Genomic DNA, 16,272 nt, shown 5'->3' on the forward strand with positions numbered 1-16,272 from the left:
AAAGCAAGAACCATAATTGAAAAGTGAGATCTCAATTAATTGCTAAAATGTGAACAATTCCCAACCCTAACTGAGAGACGGGACACCCGCTGCTGATATGAATGAACCCAGATTGCCTGACCATTAGAAGAAAATTGGTTTTATCTTAGTGTGCAACATGCATGTAACTGCTGTCTCCAAGGCACAGTGTGCATCTTTAAGAGTGTGTTTTAAAGAAGGGTTACTCTGGGTAATGGGCCTGGAGGCATTGAGAGTGCGAGCCAGGGGCGAGAGCGGAGAGCTCTAAGAATAGAGAAAGTCAGCAAATTAGAGGAACCAAAGGAGAAATAATGGCAGTTAAATTATTCTTTCCCCTCTCTCTCTCCTCATCCCTCCTTTTCTCCCTGATTATAAGTGTGGCGATTTTGTAGATTTTTAAAATCAGTGCAGTTCTCAGTAGAAAATGATGCCACCTAATAGTCTTTTCTTGGCTATTCTCTCTACCTTGAATTGTTGGTTTGTCATTCTTCCTTTGCAGAGCTGCATGCATTTCTTCATTTTTTTGTTGTAATATCAGGATGTGCTATTGGTTTATTCTTACCTGAATGCTCCTTTGTATGCCACCATCTTTACAATAGCTCTTTCTGTGTCTGCCTCTTGGTTCCCATCCATGAATATACTTGGTGGTTTTACTGCGTCTTGTGGCATTTAGGAAATCTAGATCACTTAGTCCTGGATGGAGACAAATAGGTGTGATCGTATCCGTTTGTACTGATTTGTCTGCCTGCATAGTGCTTTTTGTCTTGTGCATATTTACAAGCCTGCTTAAATGAGGATAAGTATATGTGTGTTTGTCAATATCCGGCCGTTGTGTTACTGTTTGGACTTGGTTTGCATCAATAAACCATTCCCATGTGGTTCTGTCTGTTTTTCAGGTGCAACAGATTGATCGAGTGGTGGAAGTAGTGGACGAGGCTATTAAAGGTACACACACACACACACACACACACTCACACACAGTGACTAAGCAGAAGTGCATTGATCACCTATGAATGAATGAATGAACGAGAGCCCTTCCATAGGAAATGTATGAATGATTTTCAGTAAAGTATTCTCTCCGCTTATTGACATAATACAAGGACTAATAATTAATTCATCACTTTCCTGTAAGAGAGCAAATAATCAAATAAAATGACATTGTAACTTTCTGTCTACTTTTTCACTATTCATATTTTAATTATAAGCAGTCAATAATACATGACCAGCTCGAGTATTATATGAAGATACGAAGATCAATACAAAGATGTTCTTTGTGTTGAACTAAGACCTACTGCTTTTTCCATGAGCTTCAGGATGATGTATTTCATATAACAAAATGCATTCAAAACATATTGATGACATTGCTCGGTAAGAACCGTTTAGATGGACGTTGTGTATTTAAACGAGTCGGCGTTGCTTTCCGATCTGCCTCCTGTCTGTTGCTTGTTAAGTGGTCATCCTCTGACTGAGAAGCTCACTGACTGCACGACGGACCCACATGGCAGTGATTAGGGCGTCCATTTAAACTGTTAGTGAACCGCCGCTCTGAACTGTTTAATGAAGGTCAGGCAGAGTTGACAGTGTGAGAGTGTCCAGTCAAGCTGTCATACACCCCCAGCTGTTCTCTAATAAAGAACAGATTGTGTGTCTGAGTTACTAGTTTGCACTGCAGGCTTTACTCTAATGAAGGACAGCTGAACTGAGACTTAATTTTACAATGTGTCATCAACCCTAAATCGTATGACACACACACACACACACACACACACACACACACACACACACACACACACACACACACACACACACACACACACACACACACACACACACACACACACACACACACACACACACACACACACACACACACACACACACACACACACACACATGTACACTGTGACTTTCCTGCTCCCTTGTCTTCTCTATGATTTGCTCATTCTTTCCCTTTTCTTCCCTTTCTTTCTTCCTGTCATTCTTCGGGATCTTTTGATCTATTCCCAACCTTTATTCCTCACCCCTTTGCCTTCTCACTGCCCTGTTCCACCCCCTTTTCCCTCCTTCTCTTCCCTTCCTTTTTTCTGCCTTCTTCCCCCCCTCCATAGAAACTAATTTCCTCAGTATCATTACAGTTCTTTATGACCTCGTATAAACAGAGAGCTGTTATTTCAGCTCGGAGGCCTGAGCATAAACCTTTAAGCTCTGGGATTTTCCTTTTTGTAATGGCTACTAAAATACTTACTTCGATGAACCGCTAATAGACGCAGATCTTTGCTGCAACAAAATTGCTTACAGGTCTGTTTTTCACCTTACAGGAGTACTTTGCTTTTATGAGCATGTTTATTGGTGTGTGAGACTCTGTATTTGGTTTAGATTTGGGATACAAACGATTATAACAACTGTCCCTCCACAGAGATACTTCACTTCTATAAAACTGCCTTTAATCATATTGCATCTAGCTCAAGTTACTGCCTGTTGTAAATGGCAGGCCATGTTTTATCCTTGAGTTTTCTTGGGTTGGATTGCTGAGCATGCACACAGTACTTAACATGTCTACAGTCACACACACACACACATTACAACTACCGGCCAGTCTGGTGGTGCTTGCCACTGAGCAGCATCAGTGATTTGGTGGGTAATGTTGTTAGTGGTCACAAGCTTGCTTATCCAAATCAATACTTTTTTCCCCTAGCTGTACCAGATGTTGATTTTCTTGCTGCAACAAACAAAGCATTGACTTTGTCTTGTATACCAAGACCACTGGCAGATCTATACCAAAATCTAATTAATGACACCCATGGATGCACAGTTATGCAAAGGCACCTCGCCAGATTTCACGTCTCTTGGTGATGCTAAAAAAACAAAAAACAAGAACAATTGGTTATTATAAAATACTGAGAGAATGCACACATTTTTTCCAATCTAGAGCATTTACAGAAACCCACACAAATCTTAAAGAAATGCAGACTCCCACTGAAGTGTGATCTTTGCACCATTAATAAATATCAGCTGTACCTCTTTTGTTCACGGGGCAGTTTTCATGTCTTTGTTGCTTTATTGGCCTCCTAATATTGATCTTCTCTCACTGAGATTATAGTCTCGTATGATACCATTTCACCTGATATTCATTTATCTTTTCGAGGTGGTTAAGATTTAGTGTGTGTGTGACACAGAATCGGGGGGCAGAAAAGGTTGGACGGGCTAATGTATCGACTTAGCTGCAGATCAGAGGCTACATGGCGTCCGTGTAACCTCATGATCCTCATTTCACCAGGACAAACAAATGGTTTGAGTGCATCAATGCTGCACAAATACAGCACGAGTATAAACACATGGCTGATTAGAAAGAGACGGTTGCACAGGAAATGAGGAGCAGGTACAAAGAGACAAGCTGATACATTCACATGTATTTTTAGTCACTTGAAGGTATCCAGAACGTTATCTTTTAACGCTTAGTGACCACCTATCTGGAAGTGTCAAAAGCTTGTTATTGTCGAGCATCAAAGCCTCAAAGCTCTTTTGAAATGTTTGTATTAAGGCGTATAATTGTTCAGTGATGCATCTGATCTGAGATTTCCCATTAAAATTGATTTGGCAAGAAAGTAAACTGCGTTTGCAAGGACAGTCGTACATATCTAATAACCTCTTATATTGAGGGGGTAAATGACAAGTATCACATTCCACCGTTGTCCCTTCTTTCCTATCTTTCCCCATTCCCCAATCCTGTCTTCTGCTTTACAATCAAACCAGGGAGCACAACAAGACCCACCACTTATGAGACATCAGACACAGGTCAACAGGTCAATCTTTTAGCTCCCTAGCGCTCTGATCCAACCATCCATCTGGCCATCCTGCACATCTTTCATCTGTGATACATTTTTCCTATCATCGTCCAACCATCCATCCATCTATCCTTCCCTCCCTCTTTTTCACCAGAATGTTACGAGTGGATAGAAGGATTTATGTCAGTTTGTATTTATAAAAGAGGGAAAAGAACAAAGGAGCAAGACATTTGGAAAAACAGAGTGCAGTCAGTATTTAGAAAATGGGTAGAGGGTGATGTGTGTGTCTGGGTTTTTGCAGGGTTGCCCATCACAGCAGTTGGCTTCTCTAAACACTGTAATTGAGATGACAAATAGGGGAGCATGTTTGGGGGGTTTCTTCAGCAACTCAAGTCCGGTCTTTGATCTCTGGCTTCCCATTCGTCCTCCGCTAGGCTCTTACATTGAATCTGGCTCTGGGTTCACTCCTGCAGTGATTCCATGCTGATTGTGAGCTTATTTCTTGAGTCTTGGGTGGCAGTCACGTTGATAGGTGTCCTCTGCAGATTTAGAGCAAAGAAAACAATATGTGGGGCATGACAATTTCTAAAAAGGGACACTAGAAAACATCTGGAAATGTCTTTCTCATGATAGATCTGTGTGTCTGCCATTGGGTAATGCAACTTTATTTTCCTTCAGCTACAATCGAAACAAACAAATACATTGTCGACAATTTCAAAACTGAATTTACCGCAATACTAAAATGAATGCAAAGCTAAATTACCGTCATGCCTTTTTTCTTAATTTCTTTAGCATCTTTTCATTTAGTTATTATTCATGGTCGGATAGTTTAGGTTCACGTTTCCATTCATATCTGAATTCATCTCGTCAGTGTTTCACTTTCGTTTGGCTTGAATGATCCAACGTGTTACCAAGGTTCAAATACAAAGCAGCTGGTTTCTAATGATTTTAAAAAGGGAATGGAGTTGAACGAGTTTTAATTCAGGCCTCAGAATAAATATTTCTTTCATAATTTGCATTCCCTTGACTTCTCTACTCTATACTTCATTTGTTGAATACACTTCTGATGAAACGCATCAACAGCAGTTGATGAGCTGGTGGAAAGGCCAAACTTGGATGTGAAAGGAAGTATTAACATATGGATGAATTGAGCGATTAGTCAGATCGTTGGTTCTGGAAGGAAGATTACTAACGCATGCAAGCATTTAAACGCATGTTTCATGGCGAAAGATGGATAGACTGATGTATGGATACACGGCCGAATGTGCTTTTAGTCCCAGCTGGTTTCCAAGAGGGACATTTTCTAATTTCCTTGCTTGTATTGGGATATTACATCTGGTCACGCCTCACCGATTGGCTCTTTGTCCTCCTCTGGGGCAGATCGTCATTTTTATCTACCAATTGATAGCTACGCTTCCTGCCCTGAGCCCACCCTCCCAGGAGACCCATGTAGCGGATGAAAACAGGAAGACAATTCCATCCCTCAACGCCTCCATCTCACTCACCCTCTAGCTGGTAGCCTATTAGACCGTTGAAGAAGAGACCCATGCAACCCATTTCTGCACACCAAAGGCTGGACTTCACTTGTTATTACCGATTTGCCTCCGTTATAGATTTTCAGCTACGATTTTAATAAACAAATACAATGTCGACAATTTCAAAACTGAATTTACCGCAATCCTAAAATCAATGCATTTGCATTTGCTTCTGTGTTACACAGTACAATATTTTCAAAGGGATGCTACTTCTAAAGTTGTGAATGTTTGCAATTGGTCAAATATTTGAGTGAAATAGTCCTTTATTTTGTAGGTTTCTTTGTTCATTTTTGTCGAGCAGATTTATTCAGGTTTTTAGCAAAAAATTAAAATGGGCAAATTATACATTTTCCCATAAAGGTATTCATTCTATCATGCAAATGCTTACATCTCTGCAATCATCCACATCTAGAATACTGGTGGTTATGGTTTCTGTCTGAAAGGGAACATGTTTTGAAGTGACGCTTGTTTTTCAGGCCACTCGGTTCGTCTTTTGGGTCAGAAGAAAGATGGAGGCCGGAGGCTCGGGGGAGCCAGACTGGACCTGCCCAAGATCAGGAAGAATCCTCTCATTGAAATCATCTCCATTAACACTGGGTAGGACACACTCACAGACAAACTCATCGGTTTATGGTGTGTGTGTTCACTCTCTCTGTTTACTCAACCACTTAAACATAGCCGCTCTGTTTAATTATATCAATTCCACATGGCTGTCTGTGTGTGTGTGTGGTGTGTGTGTGTGTTGTTTGGATATGCATGTACATATAGGGCTATTTGTTCTTGTAATAGAAACTTAAATTTGACTGATAAAACAAACACAAACACGCGTATACCATAGACCTCCTTCCTTTGTCACCTTTTCCCATCATAGCTGTGATGTGTTTTATTTCCTGTTGTGTCACTGGCAGTGAATTTGTTTGATAATGCTTCTGCTGTGTCTGGTTTGTTTATATGTCCATTAACACTAATTCCAGTAAAGCAGATTGAATAGTGTCGATGGATAGATAGCTGTACATATTGTAGATGCATGCTACAGAAGGATGGATGGCTAGGTAGATGAACTTGACCACTTTCATGTGTGTAGATGCACACACACTCAAACCAACACCCACATTTTTATGGGCTAATTTCATGTTGTTTACAGGTCTGTGTGTCGGTACTAACCCATGTGCTGCATTCTCAGTGGGCTAGTTTAAAAGGGTTACGACTGATTATTTCCACTGTGCTGGGTCCCCAGTGATGATAATCCATCAATCAACCTCTTGCCCGTCGACAATATCTGGACACTGATGGCCTCAGCGTCACAAAGCCAGGAAGTAAACAACTTGTAAATGCAAAACGAGTATTCTATGATGCGAGAGAAATGTTGGTTTAAATGAAAAGTCCTTCAGTTTTCTAACTAGCTGTCAAGGAAACGAGCCTGTTGCTAACCACCATCTCTAGACATCTCATCATCGATTGTTTTGAGCGTGTGGTCCGTACATTAGTTACTGTCAGTGAGGGGGTTTCTACAATCTACTGAAACGTCCTTCTGCAGCTACATTCTTGTCCGTGTAACATAGTGATCCACCAACATGAAGGCTGGGGCTGTTCTCAAGTCCCGTATGATTGTTTATTTTCACTGTTTATTGCCGGTGAAAGAATAATTCAAAACCTTGGGTCCCGTAGCCGCAGGAAAATTCAGGATCCAATAATTTTAAGTTGAACAATATTTAATGGCAAAGATGATAAACAATTATTGTTTACGATTGTGGATTTGGACTGAGACGAAGGCCGCCGACTCAGCTCAAAGCTCCCGAGACAGGTCCTGTCTATTCGTCTCACCCCAGTAGAACTCTCACTCAATAACAAAGATTATTAGTACCATGCATAATGAGTTCACATCTGAAGGTTAGTACCTATTGCTGATTCAACCAATGCTTTAATTATTCAAAATGGCGGGGTCAAACGTCACACTTCCGGGAAAGTTGCGGAAGTTCCTTCAGAATAAGATAAAATCATATCTTGCCTTCAAAATAAAAGTAACCTCTCAGGTTTCAACCGGCATCCATTTTAACATTTTTATCTTCTCTAAACAATAAAATCTCATTCATTCACATGCGTCATACAAATTATTACCGTTGTCATCACAGACAGCTACAACAATAAAATAGTGTCTTCTTCTTATGCTTTACAATACATTCATCTCAATATGCTTCATAATATTCCCTATGCATCATATACTTCTGTATGTATTAATTTAAAACATAAAACTTCCTTATTTACATGTGCAAGTATACATAAAGTCCACTCCAACTCTATATCGGCGTAGGTTTTTTTATGATAGCATGACAGTGTCTAGGTTGTGTTGGTGCACGGCAGCAGCATACTCCAGTGTCATCATAAATGTAGACATTTACATGTTTGTCATTGTTATGGTTGTCTTGAAAAACATGGAACAACAAGGAATACAATTAATCATAGAAGTCCATCATAAGGAAAAATCTACTTTCCACTTCATATATTATATATATAATTATATATACACATACTTTGCACTCCCACCCTTAATTCAAAGACTCAATTCAGAAATCCTGTGCGTGCTTTCCTAAAGACTTGTCTGTGCCCGAGATGTTTGTGAGCTCAGTGACTCAAGCTTCTTAAACTACTCTGAATCTAATACGGCAAGGAAAACGATAAAGCCGACTGGTTCAGCCATAATAACACTTCTGGCTATCACCAGCTTTGGCACGTTCGAAAGGCAACGTTTGAGCTGTGTGACCCAAAGACAATTTAACTTGTTTCGCTCCAACTGCCAGTGTTTGTATGTGCCAGTTTTCCTTCACTGCTCCCCTGTAAACCATTGCCTAAATTGGCCACCCATGTCATATGATTGGTGTATTGCTGGTGTTGTTGTTGTGAATGGCTGCAACAGATGCAGACACGCAGTTTGCGGCTCTCTCAAAGCCGCTGTGTGTCACTTTGATAATTGCTGCTGAACGGATCTCAATTCCTCTGAGTTCCTCTTCTCACTCCGTCGTGGTCGTTATGACAACTCCAGTGTGAATCTCTGTATTTCTTGCTTTTTGTGGACCTGCCTGTCTGACCATTTGTGTGTGCCTGTGTGGGCCTCCAAGCCTGTGTGCGTGGTTTCTCTGTGTACAGAAGTCCCTCTCTTGCCAGCCTCCCTCCAGCAGGGCGTCGTTTATCTGCTACAAATGAACATGCGGTTGTTTTTTTGGCTACAAATAAATCCTTTTGTTTTTATTCTTTTAACTAAAAATATGTTTGAACGTTCGGAGGATTACACGAATATGATGACTGGGTGAATCGCCTATTGACAACTATTTTGCACATGGCACTGGTGTTGGTGAAAATCTAAACTTATTGTGTGAATGGGTCAATCGTCTCGTCAGGAAGTTGACGTGTGTTTGTGTATTAAGGAAAATGGAGAGAAAGTGCTCTTTCTGTGTTCTGTTTTTAGTTAATCTGTTTCACATCTTCTTTTGAGGAAGAAGTGACATTGTTGGTGACATTTGTCAGCAGAAGAAACAGAGAGATCTTTGTTTAACACACAGACACACACATGCACAACATCAGTTGTTCTCCAAACTGCCTCTGTGGCAGAAGAGACCATCTGAAACGCTTCCTTTGTAGTGTGTGTGTGTGTGTGTGTGTGTGTGTACGCGCCTTTTTAATGTCTCCAGTTTGTCTTTGTGCGTGAACATGTGGGATGCAAATCTGTTTTCCAACCAAATGTCGTAGTCTGGCGTGCTTCCACAGGTTCCGATACTCTTTGTGTTGTTTGATAATTATTGATAATTTTCAAAGGCATTATGACATCACTACGCAGGTTTCAGGGATATTTGGTCCAGTAGATCCACATTAAAAAGCAAAACAGGATTCAATTTCAGTGAAATTAATATTTGGCTTTTTCATACCTGCAGATAAACGTGTGGTTGAATGCGACCGTGCCAAATGCACAGTGGCTCAACGATGTTGGGATACACACAGCAGTCCCATTGCCCCTCTTGCTCAAATTACTGGTAAAAATCCTCTACATACGCAAAAGGGCCTTTTTATATTGTGCGGAAACCTAAAACCTTCACTGACTTTGATCGTTTGTCTATAAACAGTGGTCATCATAACATTTATATTCTTGAATACAATCTATTTACTCATTTCAAATGACTCTGATACCGAGTGATTTTAGTCTTTGTCTGAGATGAACCGTATCATCTCCGTCACTTTATTAGTGCAAATCCTCACAACAGCCTGGTTTCACTTGGGACTACCTATGAAAATGTAATTTCATGTTCAAATTGATTCACAATATTAGTTTCATTAAGTTGCATATTAATTTCATTTGGACCTATTAAATCTAAATTAGATTGGCTTTTTTTCCCCTCACGCAGTTAATTTTTATCCCCATCAGGAAATAATTTCAACACAGTCCAGCTAGTCCTGAAATGCCCTCTGGCTTTGTATTAGGAGATCACTGTCGGGTTTCTCCGAGGCCTTTAGCACAGTTATTTTGATTAGTCTTTCCTTGATTCATCATTAATTAGCAAAACCCTAATTAGTCCAAAATCAGTAATATGTTGCCATCATGAGTATCACAGACCTGTTATGGAAGCAAAGGACATATTGAGTGATGTTTTATTGCCGAGAAATAAATGAGAAGATTGAAATAAAGAAAATGCATACACACAATATTGGTGTTTACCAACATGGCATTGAATCAGACCTATTTCCTGTGTACTCCACGCTACTCGTGCTGCTAATGTTCTCCAGCAGCTGACTTGGGCTCTTTCATTGACATTTTTTATTTTGGATCGTTTCTTATACAGCTTCTTTATGCAAACGTATCAGCCTGAAGGCAGAGTTCATTTTTCATGCAGCCTCAGACTGGAAAAAGACACGAGCGTCTTCTAATGCTCGGTTTTGTGTCCCAGTTTTAGCACCCTCTATACTTTAGGGAAGTTGGTGCGTGAATGTATTTGTGTGTGTGTGTGTTTTGCCCTAGGCTACACTAACGGTCCCATCTTGCTCTCTGTTGTATGGGTCTGTGTGTGTGTGTGTGTGTGTGTGTCGTCAGCGACAGTAAAATCCTCTTTGTGAACAAGTTAAATCGTGATGCTTCAGCATCATAAACAAGGAATTTACAGCCACTCAGTCAGAATGGTTCATTAAACTTGTGTGTGTGTGTGTGTATTTGTTGCTGTGTCTGTTTGTGTGAACCGTTGCCATTCGGCTCCAGGCATTAAAAACAAGCCCTTTGTTCCACAGTAACAGCTCATTTCATTTCATTATCTGTCTCTTCCCTGTTCTCTGTTTATTTAAATTTTTGGCAGCCATAATCTCTGTTATTGTTATTGCAATGCGCTAAAAGTCAGGTGTTAATGATCCTTTGCTCAAACCCCAAACCAATAACCGACTTCCATCGTTTGTACCCTCCAGGCAGGCAGGAGAGGCTGGCGGTGGTTTGAGAGCGCTCTCACACTAGTGGAGCAGCGCTGGCAGCTTCTACTTCTCGATAGCGAGTTAGAAGTTTAACTCGTGATATGGAGGCGTGTGCTGCTGTGAATACTCCACCGTAATGACAGCGGGCATGCTTGATGCAAATCTTTGCAAACCGTTTCCTATATCATCAAAGTGAGTTTATTTTCTTCTTTTCTGAGCCATCTTCTGATGCTTTGAAAATAGTTGCTTCTTCTGGGTCGATGGTTTCCTGAGCCACCTTCAAATAATTTCATCGAAGGACAGGTCGGGGAAAAAAAAGCAAATACTGCAGCGGGAGAGTGGAAATGTCTTCCTGTTTGAGTTATTGGCCTCACCTATTTATGCAGTATAAAAGATAACCTTGGAGCCCATACAGTTCCTTATCCTCTTCCCTTTGTTCAGCTCCCTCTATTCAAGTCCCCCCCCCCCCCCCCTCACCGTCTGACACTAATAGTAACATATTTATCTGCTTTAACGGAAAGCTTATTTAATCTGGCCATGAAGCAATATTGAATATTGCATGATGCCATTGTTAGTGTTTTGAATAGATTTTTAATACCTTTTTAAACATTAATGTTTTGGATGCTTTACTCAAGCTACACAGTATTAATTTCTCATCATGTTTTTCGGTGTCGTATTATTCTCATAATAATAAACACACACACGCACGCACTATTAGAACAGAGCTGATACCATGTGAAAAGTGTGTGCGTGCATGTGTGTGCGTGCATGTGTGTGCGTGCATGTGTGTGCGTGCATGTGTGTGCGTGCATGTGTGTGTTTTTAATGTGTTTGTGTCGGCTGGTCTGCCCCCATGTTAGCTGCTTGTTTCCTGTAATTGGTGTCAGGCTGCCACAACTTCTCCATCCACTCTCCACACGGACACAGTGGAAGAATAGGTCTTATCAACCTCGCTGCTGACCTTTACAGAGATGGGGTTTAACCATTGGCATCACGATGTTGTGTTGAGGCTTTTAGCCCGCTGAGAGAGTTCGTCAACTTGGGTCACAGGCATTTAAATGGAGAGGAAAAACAAAACGCCTCAGATCAGATCATGGCCAAAGTTAGGACTTGTGGCTGAAGCCACAAAGACTAAACGTCAGCTAGCCTTATAACCCTAAAGAAGAAGTTAACACCAAGTTAACAACTGTTCTTGACCCGATGTTAAAATGACCAGATTCTTAAAAAGGAAAGCGGAATGCAGAAAGAAATTGATTTTTAGGTCAAGGACTTTTATTCTTTTTTTTCCAAAGGTTTTTTCTTCTTTTTCAAAGCTCTGTTTTTATCCATGTTTATCCTGTTAAACCTATGAAACATCTTTTATACATAATGTTGCAGTGGTCACATGCATTCTTTACCCCGTTATGCTTTAAACTCACATTAACTGCACTCTAAATAATGACTGCTTCAAAATAAGATGAATTTAAGCTCATTGCTCTGATGAGAAAAAAAAACCAAAAAGTGTGCAAATTTCTTTTTAAAGCATGAGTTTACAATATATACCACTAATATTCCAAATATTCCATATTGATTGGGCTCTTTAAAGTAGCGAACTGTTTTACAGAAGTCGAAGACAATGATAACAGCAAAGACATACAGTACACACACGGTGCTGCAAACATCAGCTTCTCTTGAACGGAATTCTTTCCTAACTGTAGCATCCAGTTCACTTTTCTATAAACATTGTTACATTTTTATTCAGTACATAGATAATAACCAACCATTTCTGTTTGGAAATCAGTCAAACTCAGGACATTTTGTTTTTGAGGCCAGAGTCCTTGACGTGGTCAAAAAGGCACAGCTTATTTTTAACACACCTTTTATAATACAGATAATAACTTAAGAATAGTAGATTTACTCTAAGAAAGAGGCATTACAGCAGATTAAAGAATCTTCAAAGTGAAAAAAGGGAATGCGTTGCAGAGACACACGTGGAGGAACGGGTAGAGAGGGGAAGTCATTAAGCTAATTGAATCAGGCCAATGTGCTCTTTTGTAATTTAAATTTCTCTGGCAATTAAAGCGTGGAAGTGAATAAGGCCGATGAGAATACGGAGCCACAGAGAGACGCGTGATCAACACACACGCTTTACCCAAAGAACTGAAGCGGGCATGCCTGCTCCAACGAGACTCCCCTTCAGCCTGTGACATCACCACCTCTGGGCTTCATGTGATGTTCCCTGCAGATAATCTGTCCATATTTGTCCCTCATCTGAAAGGCAAACACACAAGCCGCGTTACTCTGCTCTACTTGACTGCGTTTTCATTCTTTTTTGATCATTGGTCAATGATCTCATCTTTTCTTTTCTGTTGTTTTTTCTCCCTGAGGACAGGGGAAAATGCGTCTTGTGAAGCGGCGACGAGAGGAAGAAATGTGCTGATGGGCTTCAGAAAAGTAGAGTTTCAGAGGAGGGAAGGGTGTTTACACAAGGGTTTCTAATTCGTACATGTGTGTGTAGGATTGTGGGAATGCATGGATGCACAATATACACACGGCCCCTTTTGATATAGCCCTTTAGCGCACATACAGAGACACACACCTCCACAAAGGAATTCTCATTTCTCTTTTTCTATTTCGTTCCCGACACATGATCATATGCAGGCATGCTTCCACTCACCTACACACCCACACCCACACACACACACACACACACATACACACCCACGCCTCTTCTCGCCGTGTACCATGGTGGCCTTTCCTGCTGTTTATCAAACCAATGTATGGGTAGTTTTCAGCTCCACTGGTCTGAATATATTCCATTTCCCTCTTCCCCACTGCTTAACACACAAACACACAAATGCATGCCCGCACACAAACATGCGCGTGCATGCTCTCCATCCAATGTTCTCCCGACTCGCTCACCAGGAGAGACTTTGCTCCCCCCAGTAAATCCAAAAGATTGATGTGTCTCCTTGGACAAAATGAGATTGCGTGTCATTACAAGGCATTACACTACAGAACCCCCGAGTAACTGAATTAGCCCCAGTGTGTCACAAGCAAACACAGTTGACACACACACACACACACACACACACACACACACACACACACACACACACACACACACACCCTCTCTCTATGATCGTCTTTCAGACTATTTGCACAGAGCAGTTTCTTGCACGTCGACAGGAACATCAACATGGAGATGAGGCTTTGTTTCTGTCGGCATGTTGCTTTGGTCATTGAGTCTTGTGTACATATGCAGTGCAGTCACATTATTTGGACAATGACACATTGAGTGTTATATTGTTGCCAGAGCATTGAATTGTATCAGGGAACAGACCCTGGCGACTTCTACGCGAGCCTGGCAGCTACGAGGATTCGGATGAAGTGTGAAGGGGTTTGTAACCCTTCTTCTCCTAGATATCCCCCACCCCACTCATCTACTCGGCCGGTGCTTTAATTATCCGTCAAAGCAGCGCATCATTCAGCAGCTTGCCGAGTCACTGTGAGCAGGTCACTCGGTCTTGCGGTGATTCCGGTTCTCTGCCGGTGAATCAGTAATCTATGCATCAGTAAATTATGTTTGTTATTCAGACAACAACAACAATAACTAGAACGGGCACTCGGTAGAGCGCATACCTTCGCATATCACAAGATTGGGCATTGAATTATGAACATTTTGGCATTAGTTGCATGCCAATTGGACAAAAATGTATCGTGCTATGGTAAAAAAAGATTTTGACCTTTCCATGACCTTGACCTTTGACCCGATTGATCCCAAAATCTAATCAACTGGTCCCCGGATAATAACCAATCATCCCACCAAATTTCATGCGATTCGGTTCAATACTTTTTCAGTTCTGCGAATAACACACATACAAATAAATAAATAAATACACGGCGATCAAAAGATAACCTTCCGCATTTTCAATGCGAAGGTAACAACAGTTGATTTAATGAGTCTGTTACAGAGTGATGTGGTAAACAAGGCAGGCAGGCAACAGGTGAGATGATTAACTGGCTAAGCAGTCTGCCAGCCTCCAAGTCTAACTTCAGATCTTACTTACTTCACTTTATCAGTGTGTGGTGTGGTTCATAACAAACAAACACCATGCCATTCTTGCCCAGTTACAATGGGCTGACTGATGTAGTACAAACACAGTCTCGAGGTCTGTCGACAGACAAAACAAGAAGTTGGGAAAGCACTCCGTAGACGCAGGCTTGTGGTTTCACACACATGCTCTCGCACACACACGTGCTGTCCCCCTCTAGTCAAAACAACAAGCGAGGCTGCTGTAGTAGTTACGGAAAAACTAAGGTCAGCATGTGACCCGTTTTATAAAATGCGCTCGCAGAGTCACACACGCAGACAAAGCCGGTCCAGTGTGCAGCACTGGGAACGCGACTAAATAACAGAATGCAAGAGGTCACACAGGCTGGATTGAACACTGAAAGGAACAGGCCCCAGCTGCATTAGGACACACTCTCACACACTGGTCCATTCACAGATGAAAAGAAACATGCACACACACACACACAAGCACACAAACACACATCCAAGACACACAACAAGGCAAACACAATGTTATGTGTGAACTTTGTGTTTGTGTATTTCTCAGTCTGTCCAGAGCTACATGTTGGCTGTCAATGGCAGTCTCACTGTTTCTCAACTTAAACTCTTGACTGTAAAACGCTCCAGACTCGAGTTAAACCCCATCGCCGGAATCAATTTCATAGCAGTCAGTGAGCCATGTCGAAAATAAAAAGCCACTAAAAGTTCAAAAAGTGATTTAACCCCTAAGAATCAATCCCTATGATCACAGTTTAAAACCCCTGTTGAGATATGATGCATATCGTCTTTATCTGAGTCACACAACTACTGTGCAAGTCAAATGCAGCCATCTCTTACTGTACATCAAGGGCAAATGGGGTTGAGCTGTCAACCTCTCCCTCAATAACTCATCATCCTCTATTCATTGCTGCGAGTCGGTCTTTACTCCATTGTGTCAGCTTCCTTTGTTCCTTGACTCCACATTATTACTGCAACCTCCACTCTGACTTTGAGATGACACAAACAGTCAACTCACAGGCTCGAGGCTTTGTTCACCCATATAATAACAGCTTTAAGATGTTGTTTGCGCGTATACCCACCGCTCTCCCAGTCTCAACATTAAGTGTGAGGAATAATCTTACTTTACAATGTCCAAGGTGCTCAGACTTCCCCTCCCAGTTTGAGCTTTGTTGTTGTAATTACATCTTTAAGCCTGCACAATATGAACACCCATTGACGTAAATACTCACAAGGCCCAATTTGTTTATGCATAGAGCAGTTTTCTAATTAATTTGTAGAGGCCTAAATGCTTATCATTGGGAAAGTCTTTTCTAGCGCAACTCTCCAAACAGTCTGTCTGATGCAGCAAAAGGGAGCTGCTTCAAAAGGGGACCTGTACTGTGTGTGTGTGTGTGTGTTTGTTTGTTGAGGAGGGGTTTACAAATGTATAGAGGAACAT

General features: G+C 41.2%; 1 protein-coding gene across 2 annotated transcripts in view; it reads left to right on the forward strand.

Moving 5' to 3' along the window:
- Positions 1-16,272, forward strand: part of cdkal1 (CDK5 regulatory subunit associated protein 1-like 1) — a 230,079-nt gene that overhangs the window by 71,301 nt on the left and 142,506 nt on the right. For both annotated transcript variants that reach the window (XR_008835463.1, XM_056444982.1), the window contains exons 6-7: positions 915-963; positions 5,815-5,935. Coding sequence is in view for 1 of the 2 variants with exons in the window: in XM_056444982.1 (XP_056300957.1) it covers positions 915-963; positions 5,815-5,935 (170 nt within the window). In the remaining variant the exon portion in view is untranslated. The remainder of the gene's footprint in view (positions 1-914; positions 964-5,814; positions 5,936-16,272) is intronic.

Source organism: Pseudoliparis swirei, chromosome 22 (genome assembly GCF_029220125.1).
Source record: "Pseudoliparis swirei isolate HS2019 ecotype Mariana Trench chromosome 22, NWPU_hadal_v1, whole genome shotgun sequence".
Lineage (NCBI taxonomy): Eukaryota > Metazoa > Chordata > Actinopteri > Perciformes > Liparidae > Pseudoliparis > Pseudoliparis swirei.